Genomic DNA, 15,088 nt, shown 5'->3' with positions numbered 1-15,088 from the left:
TGTGCTGTCTCCACCCTTTCCCGGGTCACAGCCCTGGAAACTGAAAATGACTGGGGCTTTCTCCACTGAGCCAAAAATAAACAGATAGTCCCCTTCAGACCCAGTCCAAGGCAACCCTCTGGCTCTCCAAGGTCAGTTGTCACCCAAAGCCTCTGTCTGTTTTTGGGGGATTGGATTCGTACCTGTAGTGAGCAGTTCACACTCGCTACTTAAAACCCCAGTTGGAGCTCAGCTGAGCTATATTCGCTTGCTGGGAGAGAGCTTCTCTCTGGCACCACAAGGCTTTGCAGCTTGGGCTATGGGGGAGGAGGTCTCACGACTTGGATCCGCAGGTTTTACTTACAGATTTTATGCTTGTGTTCTCGGGCATCCTCTCAATTCAGGTTGGTGTATGATGAGTGGATGGTCTCGTTTGTCCCCCCGCAGTTATTCTGGATTATTTACTAGTTGTTTCTGTTTTTTTGTAGTTGTTCCAGGGGGACTACTTAGCTTCCACTCCTCTCTATGGCACCATCTTGCCCAACCTGTCTCCAGATAACTTTTTAAGAAGCTTTTTTTCTTTATAAATAAATATCATTTTCAAAGATTTGTTTACAAAGATATCAACATACTTTTATTATATCACATTTTAAGTGGTCACAGGCATACACAGCAGATCTTTTAAGAATGCTGGTGAGGTTCAAAAAAGACAGTTATGTTAACTTCTAATCCAGCATATATGATATCAACTCATCCTGTGGTTCTTTCAGTGAAAGCAGCTTTTTCATATTCTTATTAACTTTGGTCAAATGACTGAAAATATTTTTAAAAGAACCAAAATAATATTATGTTTCTGCCTTGAATTTTTCATGACATCTAATCTTATTCTTAAATACAGGCATTGCCTCACTATCGGCTTTAATGTCTTACTATGTATTTTCTATTTCAGCAGAAAAAAACAAATTTAAAAAAATTTGCTACCAACTGAGATAGGACTTGTTTGACTTTCTGTATGTTCTCACTTTTACAGAGCAAAAGCTATTATTCTTAATTCATCTTTCTTCAACACTTGGCTTTAGACTTTCATATTTTCTCTAGAAACTTTCAATGACAGACACATGTTTTGCCCAGTTAACAGAGCCAAAACTTTAGGGTAATTCTTGCCACCTCCCCCCTCACTGTAAAATGCACTTAGTAATTAAATTCAATTTTACTTCCCAAATAAGTCTGGAGTGTACCCCTTCCTTCCCATTCCCAATGACACTACTTTGGATTCAAGCCTCCCTAGTCTCTTTCTGGGTCAATTTCATGTAGGTAGAATTTATATCTGTTTATACCCCAGAGTCTAGCCCAGAGCTTTGCATATGAGTGCTTAATAATTTTTATCAAATGAATGAATGAATGAAGTGCAAAACGCTAAAAACTGGCCTCTTATTTCCCAGTCTTGCCCTTTGTGATAGGCAGAATTCTATCATGACCTCCAATGACCCATACTCTTGTTTAATTCCCTCCTCTTGTGTGTAGGAAGGGCCTATATATAATGGGATCTCATTCCTGTGATTAGTTTATGTCATATGTACCAGTGGACTTTAAGAGATTAGGATTGGTGGGCTTGGTCTGAAAGGTGAGCCCTTAAAAGGACGGGGCTCTTTTGGAGCCAAATATGTGAAGGATTTGATGGGAGAGAGTCTGCCGTGGGCCTTGAAGGTTTCTGTTGCTGCTTCCTGGTGTGTTCCTTGGATAAATGAGAAGGCCTGTGGTAGGAACTGCAAGGAGCTTCTCAGAGCTGATAGCAGCTTCTGGCCAACAGTCATCAAGGAAAAAGTAGGAACCTCAGTTTTATAGCTGCAAAGAACTCAGTTCTGCCAACAACCTGAGTGAACTTGAAAGCAGATTTTTTTCCCAGAGCCTCAACTGAGAATACAGCCCTACAAAACCTTGATGAGAACCCAGTTGAGCCACACTAGACCCCGGATCCATGGAAACTGTAAGATAATAAATATGAGTTGTTTTAAGCCTCTAAATTTGTGGTAATTTGTTGTGATGCAAGAGAAAATACATCTTTCTAAGATATTCAGTTTTGATCATGCCATTCATTTGCGTTTTTGAGTCTCAATAACTTTCCATTGTCTTTGTGATAAATCCAAATTATTTAAAGACTTCTAAAGCCCTTCTGGGCCCTGATCACCTCCCTGGCTTCACCTCTTGCCAATCCCATATCATTCCATTTCACTTCACTGAAATAAATGAGGTCCCTGATGGCATCATGTTCTCTCTTACTTCACTTCCTCCTTGTAATTCATGGTTTAGTTTAAAATTTGATTTGCTAGCAAGCTGTTTTAGTTTCCTTGTTTCTAAAGCAAATTCCAAACAGTGGTTTGGCTTAACCAATCGGAATTTGTTGGCTCATGGTTTTGAGGCTAGGAGAAGTCCAAATCCAGGTGTCATCGAGATGATGCTTTCTTCCTGAAGACTGGCATTTTGGGACTGGCTGCCAGTGATTCTTTGTCCTTGGCTCCTTTGTTACATGACGATGCACATGGTGGCCTCTCCTGGCCTCTCCCTTCTTTTCCAGGTTCCATTGACTTTCAGCTTCTTGCTGCTCCCTCTGTGGCTTTTCTTCACTCTTTGTGACCTTCTGTTACCAGCTCAATGGACGAGGTTTGGCTCCTACTGGGGCAGAGTCTTATTCCAGGTTTGGGGTCCTAACGAGAAGGAATTCACAGACAGGACAGGCCAGTGGCAAGGGGACAGCAAGGTTCTATTTGAGATGTTACAGAGGGCACCATCAGGCTGGAGCCTCTGAGCAGACATTCGCAGCAGGCTACAGATCAGGCAGAGTTACAGCTTGGGCAGTGCTATGACTCGGGCAGTGTTACAGCTCAGGATAATACACACCAAAGAATGTCAGCATGGGTGAACTCAAGAGAGAGTCCCCCCTAGTGACTTTCTTCTTGGCCTTTTATTTAGAGAGAGAGGGCTTAGACACTTGGTGTTTTAGGATTGGCTGATTGTTCTAGTTTGCTAATGCTGCTGAAATGCAAAATACCAGTGTCCTAGTTTGCTAATGCTGCAGAATGCAAAACACCAGAGATGGATAGGCTTTTATAAAATGGGGGTTTATTTTGCTACACAGTTACAGTCTTAAGGCCACAAAGCATCCAAAGTAACACACCAGCAATCGGGTACCTTCACCAGAGGATGGCCAATGGTGTCCGGAAAACCTCTGCTAGCTAGGAAGGCAGCTGGCGTCTGCTCCAAAGTTCAGGTTTCAAACTGGCGTTCTCCCAGGACGTTCCTCTCTAGCAAGCTTGCTTCTCTTCCAAACATCACTCCCAGCTGCACTCTCTTTCCTCCCCCCGAGTCAGCTCATTTATATAGCTCCACCGATAAAGGCCCACCCTGAATGGGTGGGGCCACGCCTCCATGGGAACATCTCATCAGAATCATTGCCCACAGCTGGGTGGGGCACATTCCAAGCAAATCCTAATCCAAACATTCCAACTTAATCCCCACTATTCTGTCTACTCCACAAGATTGCATCAAAGAATATGGCTTTTTCTGGGGGACATAATACATTCAAACCGGCACAACCAGAAATGGATTGGCTTTTACAAAAGGGGGTTTATTTGGTTACACAGTTACAATCTTAAGGACATAAAGTGTCCAAGGTAATGCATCAATGGTTGGGTACCTTCACTGGAGAAAGGCCATTGGCGTCTGGAAAACCTCTGTTAGCTGGGAAGGCACATGGCTGGCATCTGCTTGATGCCAGGTTGTGTTTCAAAATGGCTTTCTCCAAAATGTCTGCATCAGCTTCACAGCCATCTTCAAAATGTCTGTCTTAGCTCCAGCTAGCTATGAGCTCCTTCTGTCTGATTTATATAGTGCTCCAGTAAACTAAACAAGGCCAATGCTATATGGGCAGGGCTACAACTCCATGGAAATTATCCAATCAGAGTTATCACCTACAGTTGGGTGGGTCACACCTCCATGGACACTGAACCAATAGGTTCCAACCCAATCCACACTAATATGTCTGCCCCCACAAGAATGCATTAAAGAATATGGCTTTTTCTGGGGGGGCATAAATATACATACTGGCACACTGATTTTTATGCAAATAAAGGACTGCACTGTGGTTGAATGTGGGACCAGCTAAGAGCGACTTGTGAATGGTTCAATTGAAGGCCATTTTGATTGGTGCTTGCATTCTAGGCTATATTGACAAGTCCATCCAGGGTGGCTCAGGATTGGCTCATTTCTAATCCTAGTACCATGCCCCCTTTTCTGCTGGTCCAAGGTTCTCTATTTCTAGACTGCCTCATTTTCTTATAAGGATTTCTGTAATAGGATTAAGACCCATCCTGGGCCATACCTTATCTGAAGTATGGTCATCAAAAGTCCTATTTACAATGAGTTGACACTCGCAGAGAGGGATTACAATTAAGAACATGTTTTTCTGGGACACATAGCTCCAAACCATCACACCAGCCTTTACTGGTACCCCAAGATTGGGTAAGGCAACCTTTCTCCTGGCTCCCAGGGATTCTTGTTCTTATTCCTCTTATAGCACTTAGCATGTAACATAAATGTCTGTGTCCCTGACTCTCTTCCTGAGTGCCCAGCATCTTCTTTGGGTAGTGGATAGTAGCTCTATCTCACCTACATATGTATAAATGGGAAAATGAACTATGCAGTGCTTCTTTTATTCTTATGAATTCAGGAAAAGCTGAATCTCCCTGTGTTTTTTGCAGTACAGATAGACTTGGTTTTGAATATCATCAGGTCTTCCACTCTACCAGCTGAATTACTTTGGGCAAATTCATTTAACTTCCTTAAACTTCATTTTCTTACTTGAAAAATAGGGATTCTAACAGCATTTACCAGCATTTACCTTCTCAGGTTGTTTTAAGGATAAATTTAGAAAATGTGCATAGTTGCACAGTGCCAGGGGTACGTAATTAAATCACAAGAAATGTTAGCTATAAGTTTTACAATAATTTTTAAAAAATAATAACTGCCATTTCGTGCATATCTACATGTTGGCTACACAGGAGACAAATGAACTTTTTTGTATGCTCAACAGGAATTTTGTTTTATTTTCTCTCACTCTTTTTCTAGTGAGGAAAAAGAAACTTAAACTGGAATTGGCATGCTGCCAGCTGAACGGTTGCTATTTTCAGTTTCGTTTCTTCTTTTCAGTGAGTCCCTGAAAGCTTGGATCTCAACAGAACCTTCTGTCGCCATACTGTGACTGCTCCATACATTTGACGGAGCAACTAATCCTCTGTTCAAGCCCTATCTAACTCTTGTAAACAGGTAAGTGATCTACTGTCATTCAACGTTCCCCAGCTGTGTGTGAAGAAAATAGCCTGCTTTCCTTTCTTTGAAAACGAGTTTCAGAGCAAAATTGCTGCTAATGGCTAATGATCATACTGTTCTCTTTCATTTGTTTTCTAGTTTAATAAAAATTTCAAACACAATAAATGAACTGTAGTGTAATCTTCAAACAGATTTTTAAAGGTTTGCTATATTTAACTAGAATAGTTTTCTTTTCTTAAAAGCAAAAGCATTAGAGATAAAGTTGAAGTTGTCTGTGGATCCCTCCTTAATTTTCTTCTCTTTCCTTCTTTCCCAGAGGGACACACAATCCAGAATTTGGTGTAAATTGTTGTTATGTTTGTTTTTATGCTTTTACTATGTGAATATATCTAAATACAATCCCTAGTTTTGCTTTGTGTGTTAACATTTTATGGAAATAGTATCACGCTAAATGACTCATTCTCAGCTTGCTTTTTTCACTCAAGATTAAATTTCTCAGCTTTAACCCTACTGATACAAATAGTTCTAGATCAACCACTTAACATCTAATATTTCATTGCATCCATATGCCAAACTATATGCGTTTATTTTTCCTGTGCTATCGTAAGCAATGCTATTGTAAATATATTTGCTCTCCAAAATATCACTTACCCTTTAAGGCAAAGTGATCATTCCTGAATCTTCATATGCTGGTCACAGTTGATATGACTGAACTTTTATCCAGATGTGAAATGATATCCAATTTTGTTTAGTTTATAGTTTCCTGACACTAGAACTGTTGAACATTTTTTCAAATGTTTATAACCCATTTGAGTTACCTCACATGTGAATTGCCTCTTCATATACCTTGACTATTTTTCTATTAGGTTGTTCATATTTTCCTTACTTCTTTATAGAAACTCTTAACATATATTGATAATATTTGTAGGATGTACAGTATAAATAATTTCTCCCAATGTGTGGCTTGTCTTTTAGTTTATTTGTTTTAGGAAAATTTCAAGATTTAATGTGGTCAGAGTTATCTTTCTTTCCTTTGTAGTTTTTATTTTTAGTGTCTTATTTTAGAAATCCTTCCCAATGTGAAGGTCATAAAGATAATTTCTAATATTTCCTTCCAAAACTTTTTGCGTTTAGTGCTTTAACCAACTTCAACTTACTTTCAAGGATATTATGAGGTTGTGAGGATGACATGATTTAATGTTTTTTACATTTTTTCTATAGTTAGGCAGTTGCCCCAGCCCCATTTATTTGGTAATATCCATCATATATCAAATTTCCTTGTAATTGTGGGTATCCTGGACCCAGTCTATGTACCTTCAGGTCTTACCGTTCTGCCCTCCCCTAGGCCTGGCATCCAGACCTGTTTCTTAACCTAAATGGCCCCATGATGGCTTGCATACTTCCAGCAGTTGTAAACTCCAGCCACCACCAAATGTAAAACTCCTGACATCCCAATCACCTTAGCCTTCCCTGAGGAAAGAGATAGGCTCACCCTGCATTGCACCCTCTGGGGCAGGAGCCAAGCAGACTCTAGTACTTAGGTCCAAAGCTTTGGCTGCCCTAAGGAGTGGAATAACACATCCCAGAAATCTGGGAGAGGTAACACTCCATTGGGTAATCATGAGGGCAGGACAGTGTTTACCCTTTTCCTCTTCCCTGCTATCCATGATGGCTTTAAGATAGAGTGGTTGTTGTGGCTTATTCAGAAACATCCTGCATGATAAGGGTTGAGAATCAACTGTGCCAACTTTGTGTTTGGTTTAAGTCCTTCCCTATTTCACTTCCCTTTTTATCATGCTTGTTTCTCTAGAATTGTACCCCACTATGAAGCTTTTGCGTGTAAACTTTGCCTTAGACTTTGTTGCGTGGGTCACCCAGGCTGTGGAATTTAGTCAGTTTCAGGGCTGTCTACTGATCTATCTTGGTGCTACTATTACATTTTCCTAATTATTACAATTTTATATCTCACCTTCTTAATCTTCAAAACTATCTTGGCTATTCTTTTTTGTGAGCAGCATCATATGAACTTTAGGATCATCTTGTTATATTCAATGAAAAGAATCTCGTTAGGGCTTTGATTGAGCTGCATTGAGTTTAAAGATAGACTTTGGAGGAACTGATACCATTTTCAAGAAGACCCTTCCTGTCCTAGAACATTGTTTATCTCCATTTATCAGGGTCATCATTCATGTTCCTCATTAAATTCTTTATATAATTTTCTCTTAAGAAGTTTTTCAGATCTTTTAAAAAATTTACCCCTAGGTATATTATTTTATTTGCTGTTTTTGGAATGAGGTGGGGTTTTTGTTTTTTTTTAAATTCTAATATGTTTTTCAACTGCATAAGTACTTGTGTATGGAAGCTTGGAGTCACTATTTTCTTATGAAAGGAAATTTTAGTGAGGTCTGTCACTGTGCAAACTATCTTAGTCTCCATATGTCTGAAGATTTCATTTTATAATTTTGTTCTCTTGCTTAAATAACATTTGTTACAAATTCTAGGGTGAGGTTATTTTTTGCTCAACAATTTAAATGTATTGCTCCATCGTGTTATATAATCTGTTGATGCCAACGGTAATTCTGTTGATGTTCTGATTCCTTTGGAGGTCAATTTTAAGATTTTTTTTTTTCCCCTTGATCTTAGATGTCACTATGTAGATGATGTAGACAATAATATATCAAGGTGTGGACTTATTTTTAATAATCTTGCTTAGTATCCATAGTGCCCTTTTGCTCTATGTTAAATTCTGGAAAAAAAAATCAGCTGCTGTTTTTTCATATATAGCTACTTTGCTATCCTCTGTATTTTCTTCTTCTGAAACTTCTAACAGATGCATGTGAAATGCCAGATTATTTCCTCTGTGTTTCTTAAAAAAAAAGACAAAATATTGATTGTAGTATAGCACACGTATGTAAAACACACAAGTTCTCTGTGTACAGCACAATGAATTATCATAAATTAAGCCCAACCATAAGCCACCAACCAGGTGAACATATTATTTTCAGCCACCCCAAAGTGCCCATTTTTTCCCACTTTCAATCACTACCCTCTCTTCATCCCCAAAAGTAACAACTATTTTGACTTCTAGTACATGGATGTCTTTCCTCTACTTTTAACTGTATATAGATAATATCACATACTACATTCTTTCATGTTCTGGTTTCTTTGCTTAATGACATGATTGAGAGATTTATCTCTGGTGAATGTAGCTATTCATTTTCAGTGTTGTATAGTATTTTACTCTGTGACTATACCATAAGATGTTCTACTATTAAGGGATACTTGGGTTGTCTCCAGTGTTGGGATATCATAATAGTGCTGCTATGAAAATTCTTTCATGTGCCTTTTTGGCATATATCTCCAAACATTTTGGTTGGGGTGGAATTTTTAGGAGTGGAATTTCTTATTTTTTAATTCATATTTCCCTAGTTGCTTCTGAGGTTGAGCTACTCCTTACATGTACTGGCCATTTGTGAAATGTGTGTTAAAATCTCTTACCCATTTTTTATTAAGTTGTTTGTCTTTTTCATATTATTTCTGGGTGTATCATACACACCCACACATACACACAAGGTATATTTGGAATATGAATTTTTGATGGTTAGGTTATTTGTACTGCAATATCACATTTTGGCTTGCTGTTTTACGTTCTGAAGCATTTGCTGGATGGAAATTCTTAATTTTTATGTAACACAATTTATCAAATCTTTATTTCATGTTTAGTGGTTTTTGTGTTCTTAAGAATCTTTCTGTACAGTACCCAAACTATGTGCCACATCCAGCTCACAGCAGTGTCAAAAACCACTTGAGCTACTACTTAAGGTAGCTCATTATTTCAACATTAGATCACCATTTTTTTTCAGTGATGTCACATTTGCACAAAGCTGGGTTTTCAAAGTTGCTGTGATAGAAAGCAAAAGTTAGTGTGGAATAGAAAATGAGGGTGGTGGTATCTGTTCTGGTTTGCTAGAGCTGTTGTTATGCAAAATATCAGAAATGGATTGGCTTTTATAAAGGGGATTTATTAGGTTACAGAGTTACAGTTGAGGCCAAAGAAGTGTCCAGAATAAGGCATCAACAAGATGATACTGGAGAAAGAAAATGCCCTGGGAGAAGCAAGAAGGACCTACAGAAACTGAGAGAGCCATTTTGAAACCAGGATCCGGGAGAGAAGGACCAGCAGACATTGCCATGTGACTTCCCATGTGACAGAGGAACCCTGTATGCCAGCAGCCTTTCCTCTGAGAAGAGAGAGAGAAGAACTCAAGAAGAATGCACAGGGGAGACTATTTTCTTCTACTCATCTCAAAGGGATACACTGAAGATTTCAGAGCTGCAAAGAGTTGAGAGAATTGAGCTGAAAATCTAATCTGAAGTGTTTGAATAGATTAAATCAATGACTGCTGCTTAAATGAGAAGCACACAGCGAATACACTTTAAAATGAATTAAATGGTAACTGTGTTTTATTCAGAAGATTTCAACATATTACCTTGAAGCTTGATGATATTGAGGATTTTTGTCTCATTTAACTCTGCCAAAATGAAGACACCAATTTTGGAAAATATGAAGTCAAACATTTCCTAGACATAATATCAGAAAGTTAAGGGAGAAGCAGTTCAGAACTTCAAATATACTTGGGAAAAGCTAGTCAATAAATACATAATGGTCAAGACCCTTTCACAAGCCCAGATAATGAGAATATTATTAAGGTCTACAATGGCCACTAAATGAGACAGATTGTCCTCCAAATTGTGAAATCACAGCCTTGGTGACAATCCTCCAGGATATAAACAAGAAGATCAGAATGAACTGAGATAAAGTATAAGTATCAGAGACCCCAGAAAAAGAATGGAAAAATTACAATCTTAGGCAATAATAATAAAGCATAGCAGCAAGAATATGAACATTTCAAGTACACAAGCTTTATCAAAAGTAATTTTAGATAGACCAGGATCCCTGGAAATCTAGTAGCAGGGACCCAAAGGATGAAAACAGGGAAACTCATAGAGGCTTGCATGTACAGGGATCCATGAATAGGGGGAAATAATTCATAATTCTATGAACATCTTTATATATGCCAACAAACTGTAGTTGTGGGAAAAAATAACGGGAAAAATTCCCTTGACAAAAATGCTTAATTATTTCAGTACTGATTCCTCCTTTGATGATATTTAGAAGATGTGGAAAGAAAGAGAGGAATTAAAAGAAAATAAAAAGAAATGTGTGTGTTAAAAAAAAAAGATGATACCGTCACTGAGCACTTGTGTCGGCTGGGAAGGCATGTGGCTGGCGTCTGCTGATCCTTTGCACCTGGGTTGTGTTTCAACATGGCTTTCTCCAAGATGTCTCTGGGCTTCTGTCTTCACTCCTCTTTCTCAGCTCCTATGCGTCCTTGCTTCTTTCTCCCAGGGTGTTTCTCTCTAAGCATCTGGGGGAGGGGGGGTCCTCCTTTAACTTCTCTGGGGCAAACTCTGGCCTTCGTCTCTTAGCTTAACATCTCCAAACATCCTTCTGTCCGCATCTCCAAGCATCTCCAAGCATCAGTGTCTGTGTTGGCTTTGAGCTCTCTTAAGTAATCCAGTGAACCCATCAAGACTCACCCTGAACGGGCTGGGTAACATCTCCATGGAAATAATCTAATCAAAAGGTCTTGCCCACAGTTGGGTGAGTCCCATCTCCATGGAAACACTCAATCAAAAGTTTCTGCTCAACAAGATTGGGTTAAATGATCATAGCTCTTCTGGGGTCCATAACAGTTTCAAACCAGCAGAGTATCCAGTCTAATTCCAAGGTTTCAGAAGGTGTCCTGTGCCCAACAAACATACATACACATCTCATTATGAGTAATTGCTTTTGTTTAGGAATGAAAAAATACTATTTTTCTTTCAATTTATGTGTATGATTTTTTCCAAAGGCTACTAAGTTGTTAAGACATAAATACATATTAAATAGTTTGGATATAATTAGTTAATAAATGGAATGGTTATGTATTTTTGGCTTAGACTTGCTATTAAAAAATTACTGAGATGCTAAAGATGTCACAAACAGAGAAAATTTTGGAAACTTTTTCCTATAGCAAGGCCATCAATTAGTTTTCTCATATTATCTTTTTGTATTAGTTTTCTTTGCTGTGTAAGAAATTACCACAAATTTAAAAGCTTAAAACACCACACGTTTGTTATCTCACAGTTTCATGGATCACGAATCTGGGCAGGCTTAGGTGGATCCTCTGCAAGTCTGCAGTCAAGGTGCCATTTCCATATAAATTTTAGAATTGTCTCATGAATATCTACAAAATCCTGTTAAGATTGTAATATCAAATCATTTAATATGTAAATATGTCACAGCCTTCCATTTATTTAGGTTTTATATAATGTCCCTTGATGTTTTATAGTTTTTTTGTATAGAAGTCATACATATTTAATACGTCTTTAGACTTATTACTAGATATTTATTTATTTTTTGCTATTATAAATTGTGCTTTTAAAATTCTTTTGTGAAACTGTTTATCTTGTTGTTGGTATATAGAAGTATAGGTATTTTTTACATATTGAACTTATATTTAACAACCTTGTTAAATGTGGCAGACAGGCTCTAAGGTAGCTCCCAATTATCCCTTCCTCCTTGCACTCGTGCCTTTGGGTAATCCTTTCCTTTTGAATGTGGATAGGACATGTGACTTTTTCTTTTTTAATTCAATTTTATTGAGATCTATTCACATACCATGCAGTCATACAAAGCATATATTCAGTTGTTCACAGTACCATTATATAGATGTGCATTCATCACCAAAATTAATTTTTGAGCATTTTCATTACCACACACACAAAAACAACAAGAATAAAAATTAAAGTGAGAAAGAACAATTAGAGTAAAAAAGAACACTGGGGGCCATTTTTCTACTCATTCATCCATACACTGGACAAAGGGGAATGTGGTCCATATGGCTTTCCCAATCACATTGTCACCCCTCATAAGCTACATTTTTATACAATCATCTTCAAGATTCGTGGGTTCTGGGTTGTAGTTTGATAGTTTCAGGTATTTATTGCTAGCTATTCCAATTCATTAGAACCTAGAAAGGGTTGTCTATATTGTGCATAAGAGTGCCCACCAGAGTGACCTCTCAGCTCCTTTTGGAATCTCTCTGCCACTGAAGCTTATTTCATTTCCTTTCACATCCCCCTTTTGGTCAAGAAGATGTTCTCCATCCCACGATCCCAGCTCTAGATTCCTCCCCAGGAGTCATATTCCATGTTGCCAGGGAGATTTACTCCCCTGGGTGTCAGATCCCACATGGGGGGGAGGGCAGTGATTTCACCTGCCAAGCTGGCCTAGCTCGAGAGAGAGAGGGCCACATCTGAGCAACAAAGAGGCATTCAAGAGGAGACACTTGGCACAATTATAGGAAGGCCTAGCCTCTCCTTCGCAGCAACAGTCTTCCCAAGGGCAAGTCCCGTGGTAGAGGGCTCAACCCATCAAACCACCAGTCCCCTATGTCTGTGAGCACTTCAGCAACCATTGAGGTGGGAAAGCCCAACACCCCTGCATTCTCCACCAGCTCCTCAGGGGGGCTCTGCATATATTTTTTTCATGTTTTTAAAAATATTAACTTTTTTTTTTAATTAACTATTAACCATGTAAAAAAAAAATTAAAAAAAACATAAAATAAAAAAAAAACAACATTTCAAACAAACCATAAAAAGGGAGTAAGAAAAAGACAACTAACCTAAAATAACTACTTTACTTCCAACATGTTCCTACTCTACCCCAAGAAAATAACCTAATATAGCAACATTTCTGTGAACTTGTTTCTACCATACCCACCAGAAATTAACAAACCATAGTCATTCCCGGGCATTCCCAGAATGTTAAATTTACCCACGATAGCTTCTCTCTTCTTACTGGGTTAATGTTTCCCCCTTCATTAATTACTCTCTATCACTAGTTCCCCTACATTCTACATTATAAACCATTTATTTTACATCTTCCAATGTTCACATTAGTGGTAGAATATAATATTTATCTTTTTGTGCCTGGCTTATTTTGCTCAGCATTATGTCATCAAGGTTCATCCATGTTGCCATATGTTTCATGACATCGTTCCTTCCTACTGCCGTGTAGTATTCCATCATGTGTATATACCACATTTTATATATCCACTCATCTGTTGAAGGACATTTGGGTTGTTTCCATCTTTTGACAATTGTGAATAATGTTGCTATGAACATTGGCATGCAGATATCTGTTCATGTTACTGCTTTCAGATCTTCTGAGTATATACTGAGAAGTACAATTGCTGGATTGAAGGGTAACTCTATATCTAGTTTTCTAAGGAACTGCCAGACTGACTTCCAGAGTGGCTGAACCATTATACAGTCCCACCAACAATGAATAAGAGTTCCAGTGTCTCCACATCCCCTCCAGCATTTGTAGGTCCCTGTTTGTTCAATGGCAGCCATTCTAATTGGTGTGAGATGGTATCTTGTTGTGGTCTTAATTTGCATCTCTCTAATAGCTAGTGAAGCTGAACATTTTTTCATGTGTTTCTTGGCCATTTGTATTTCCTCTTCAGAGAACTGTTTTTTTGTTATCTTTTGCCCCTTTTATAATTGGGCTGTCTGTACTCTTGTCATTGAGTTGTAGGATTTCTTTATATATGCAAGATATCAGTCTTTTGTCAGATACGTGGTTTCCAAAATTTTTTTCCCATTGAATTGGCTGCCTCTTCACCTTTTTGACAAATTTCTTTGAGGTACGGAAACTTCTAAGCTTGAGGAGTTCCCATTTATCTATTTTTTCTTTTGTTGCTTGTGCTTTGGGTATAAAGTCTAGGAAGTGGCCGCCTAATACAAGGTCTTGAAGATGTTTCCCTACATTATCTTCTAGGGGTTCTATGGTACCTCCTTTTATATTGAGGTCTTTGATCCACTTTGAATTAATTTTTGTGTAGGGTGTGAGGTAGGGGTCCTCTTTCATTCTTTTGGATATGGCTATCCAACTCTCCCAGCCTCATTTGCTGAAAAGACTGTTATGTCCCAGATCAGTGGTTTTGGGGGCCTTATCAGAGATCACTCAGCCATAGATTTCAGGGTCTATCTCTGAATTCTCAATTCGATTCCATTGATCAATATGTTTATCTTTGTGCCAGTACCATGCTGTTTTGACTACTGTGTCTTTATAATAAGCTTCAAAGTCAGGGAGTGTAAGTCCTCCCACTTCATTTTTCTTTTTTAGAGTGTTTTTAGCAATTCGAGGCATCTTCCCTTTCCAAATAAATTTGATAACTAGCTTTTCCAAGTCTTCAAAGTAGGTTGTTGGAATTTTGATTGGGATTGCATTGAATCTATAAGTGAGTTTGGGTAGAATTGAATCATAATGACATTTAGCCTTCATATCCATGAACACAGAATATTTTTCTGTCTTTTAAGGTCCCCTTCTATTTCTTTTAGTAGAGTTATGTAGTTGTCTTTGTATAGGTCTTTTATATCTTTGGTTAAGTTTATTCCTAGGTACTTGATTTTTTTAGTTGCTATTGAAAATGGTATCTTTTTCTTGAGTGTCTCTTCACTTTGTTCATTTGTAGCATATAGAAACATTACTGACTTATGTGCATTAATCTTGTATCCTGCTACTTTGCTAAATTTGTTTATTAGCTCTAGTAGCTGTATCATCTATTTCTTAGGGTTTTCCAGATATAAGATCATATCATCTGCAAATAATGGCAGTTTTACTTCTTCCTGTCCAATATGGATGCCTTTTATTTCTTTGTATTGCCTGATT

General features: G+C 38.2%; 2 protein-coding genes across 2 annotated transcripts in view; both read left to right on the top strand.

The window, feature by feature from the left end:
* Positions 1-5,228, top strand: part of PTGFR (prostaglandin F receptor) — a 147,814-nt gene extending 142,586 nt beyond the window's left edge. Inside the window, exon 3 of the mRNA XM_037826837.1 lies at positions 5,185-5,228. Within this exon, the coding sequence (XP_037682765.1) occupies positions 5,185-5,187 (3 nt within the window). The 3' untranslated portion in view covers positions 5,188-5,228. The remainder of the gene's footprint in view (positions 1-5,184) is intronic.
* The window catches only part of IFI44L (interferon induced protein 44 like), a 58,927-nt gene continuing 49,017 nt past the window's right edge, over positions 5,179-15,088 (top strand). Inside the window, exon 1 of the mRNA XM_037826829.1 lies at positions 5,179-5,301. The gene's annotated coding sequence lies outside the window, so the exon portion shown is untranslated. The remainder of the gene's footprint in view (positions 5,302-15,088) is intronic.

Source organism: Choloepus didactylus, chromosome 2 (assembly GCF_015220235.1).
Source record: "Choloepus didactylus isolate mChoDid1 chromosome 2, mChoDid1.pri, whole genome shotgun sequence".
Lineage (NCBI taxonomy): Eukaryota > Metazoa > Chordata > Mammalia > Pilosa > Megalonychidae > Choloepus > Choloepus didactylus.
Note: the sequence above shows the minus strand (reverse complement) of the source record. Positions and strands in the feature narration are given on the sequence as shown.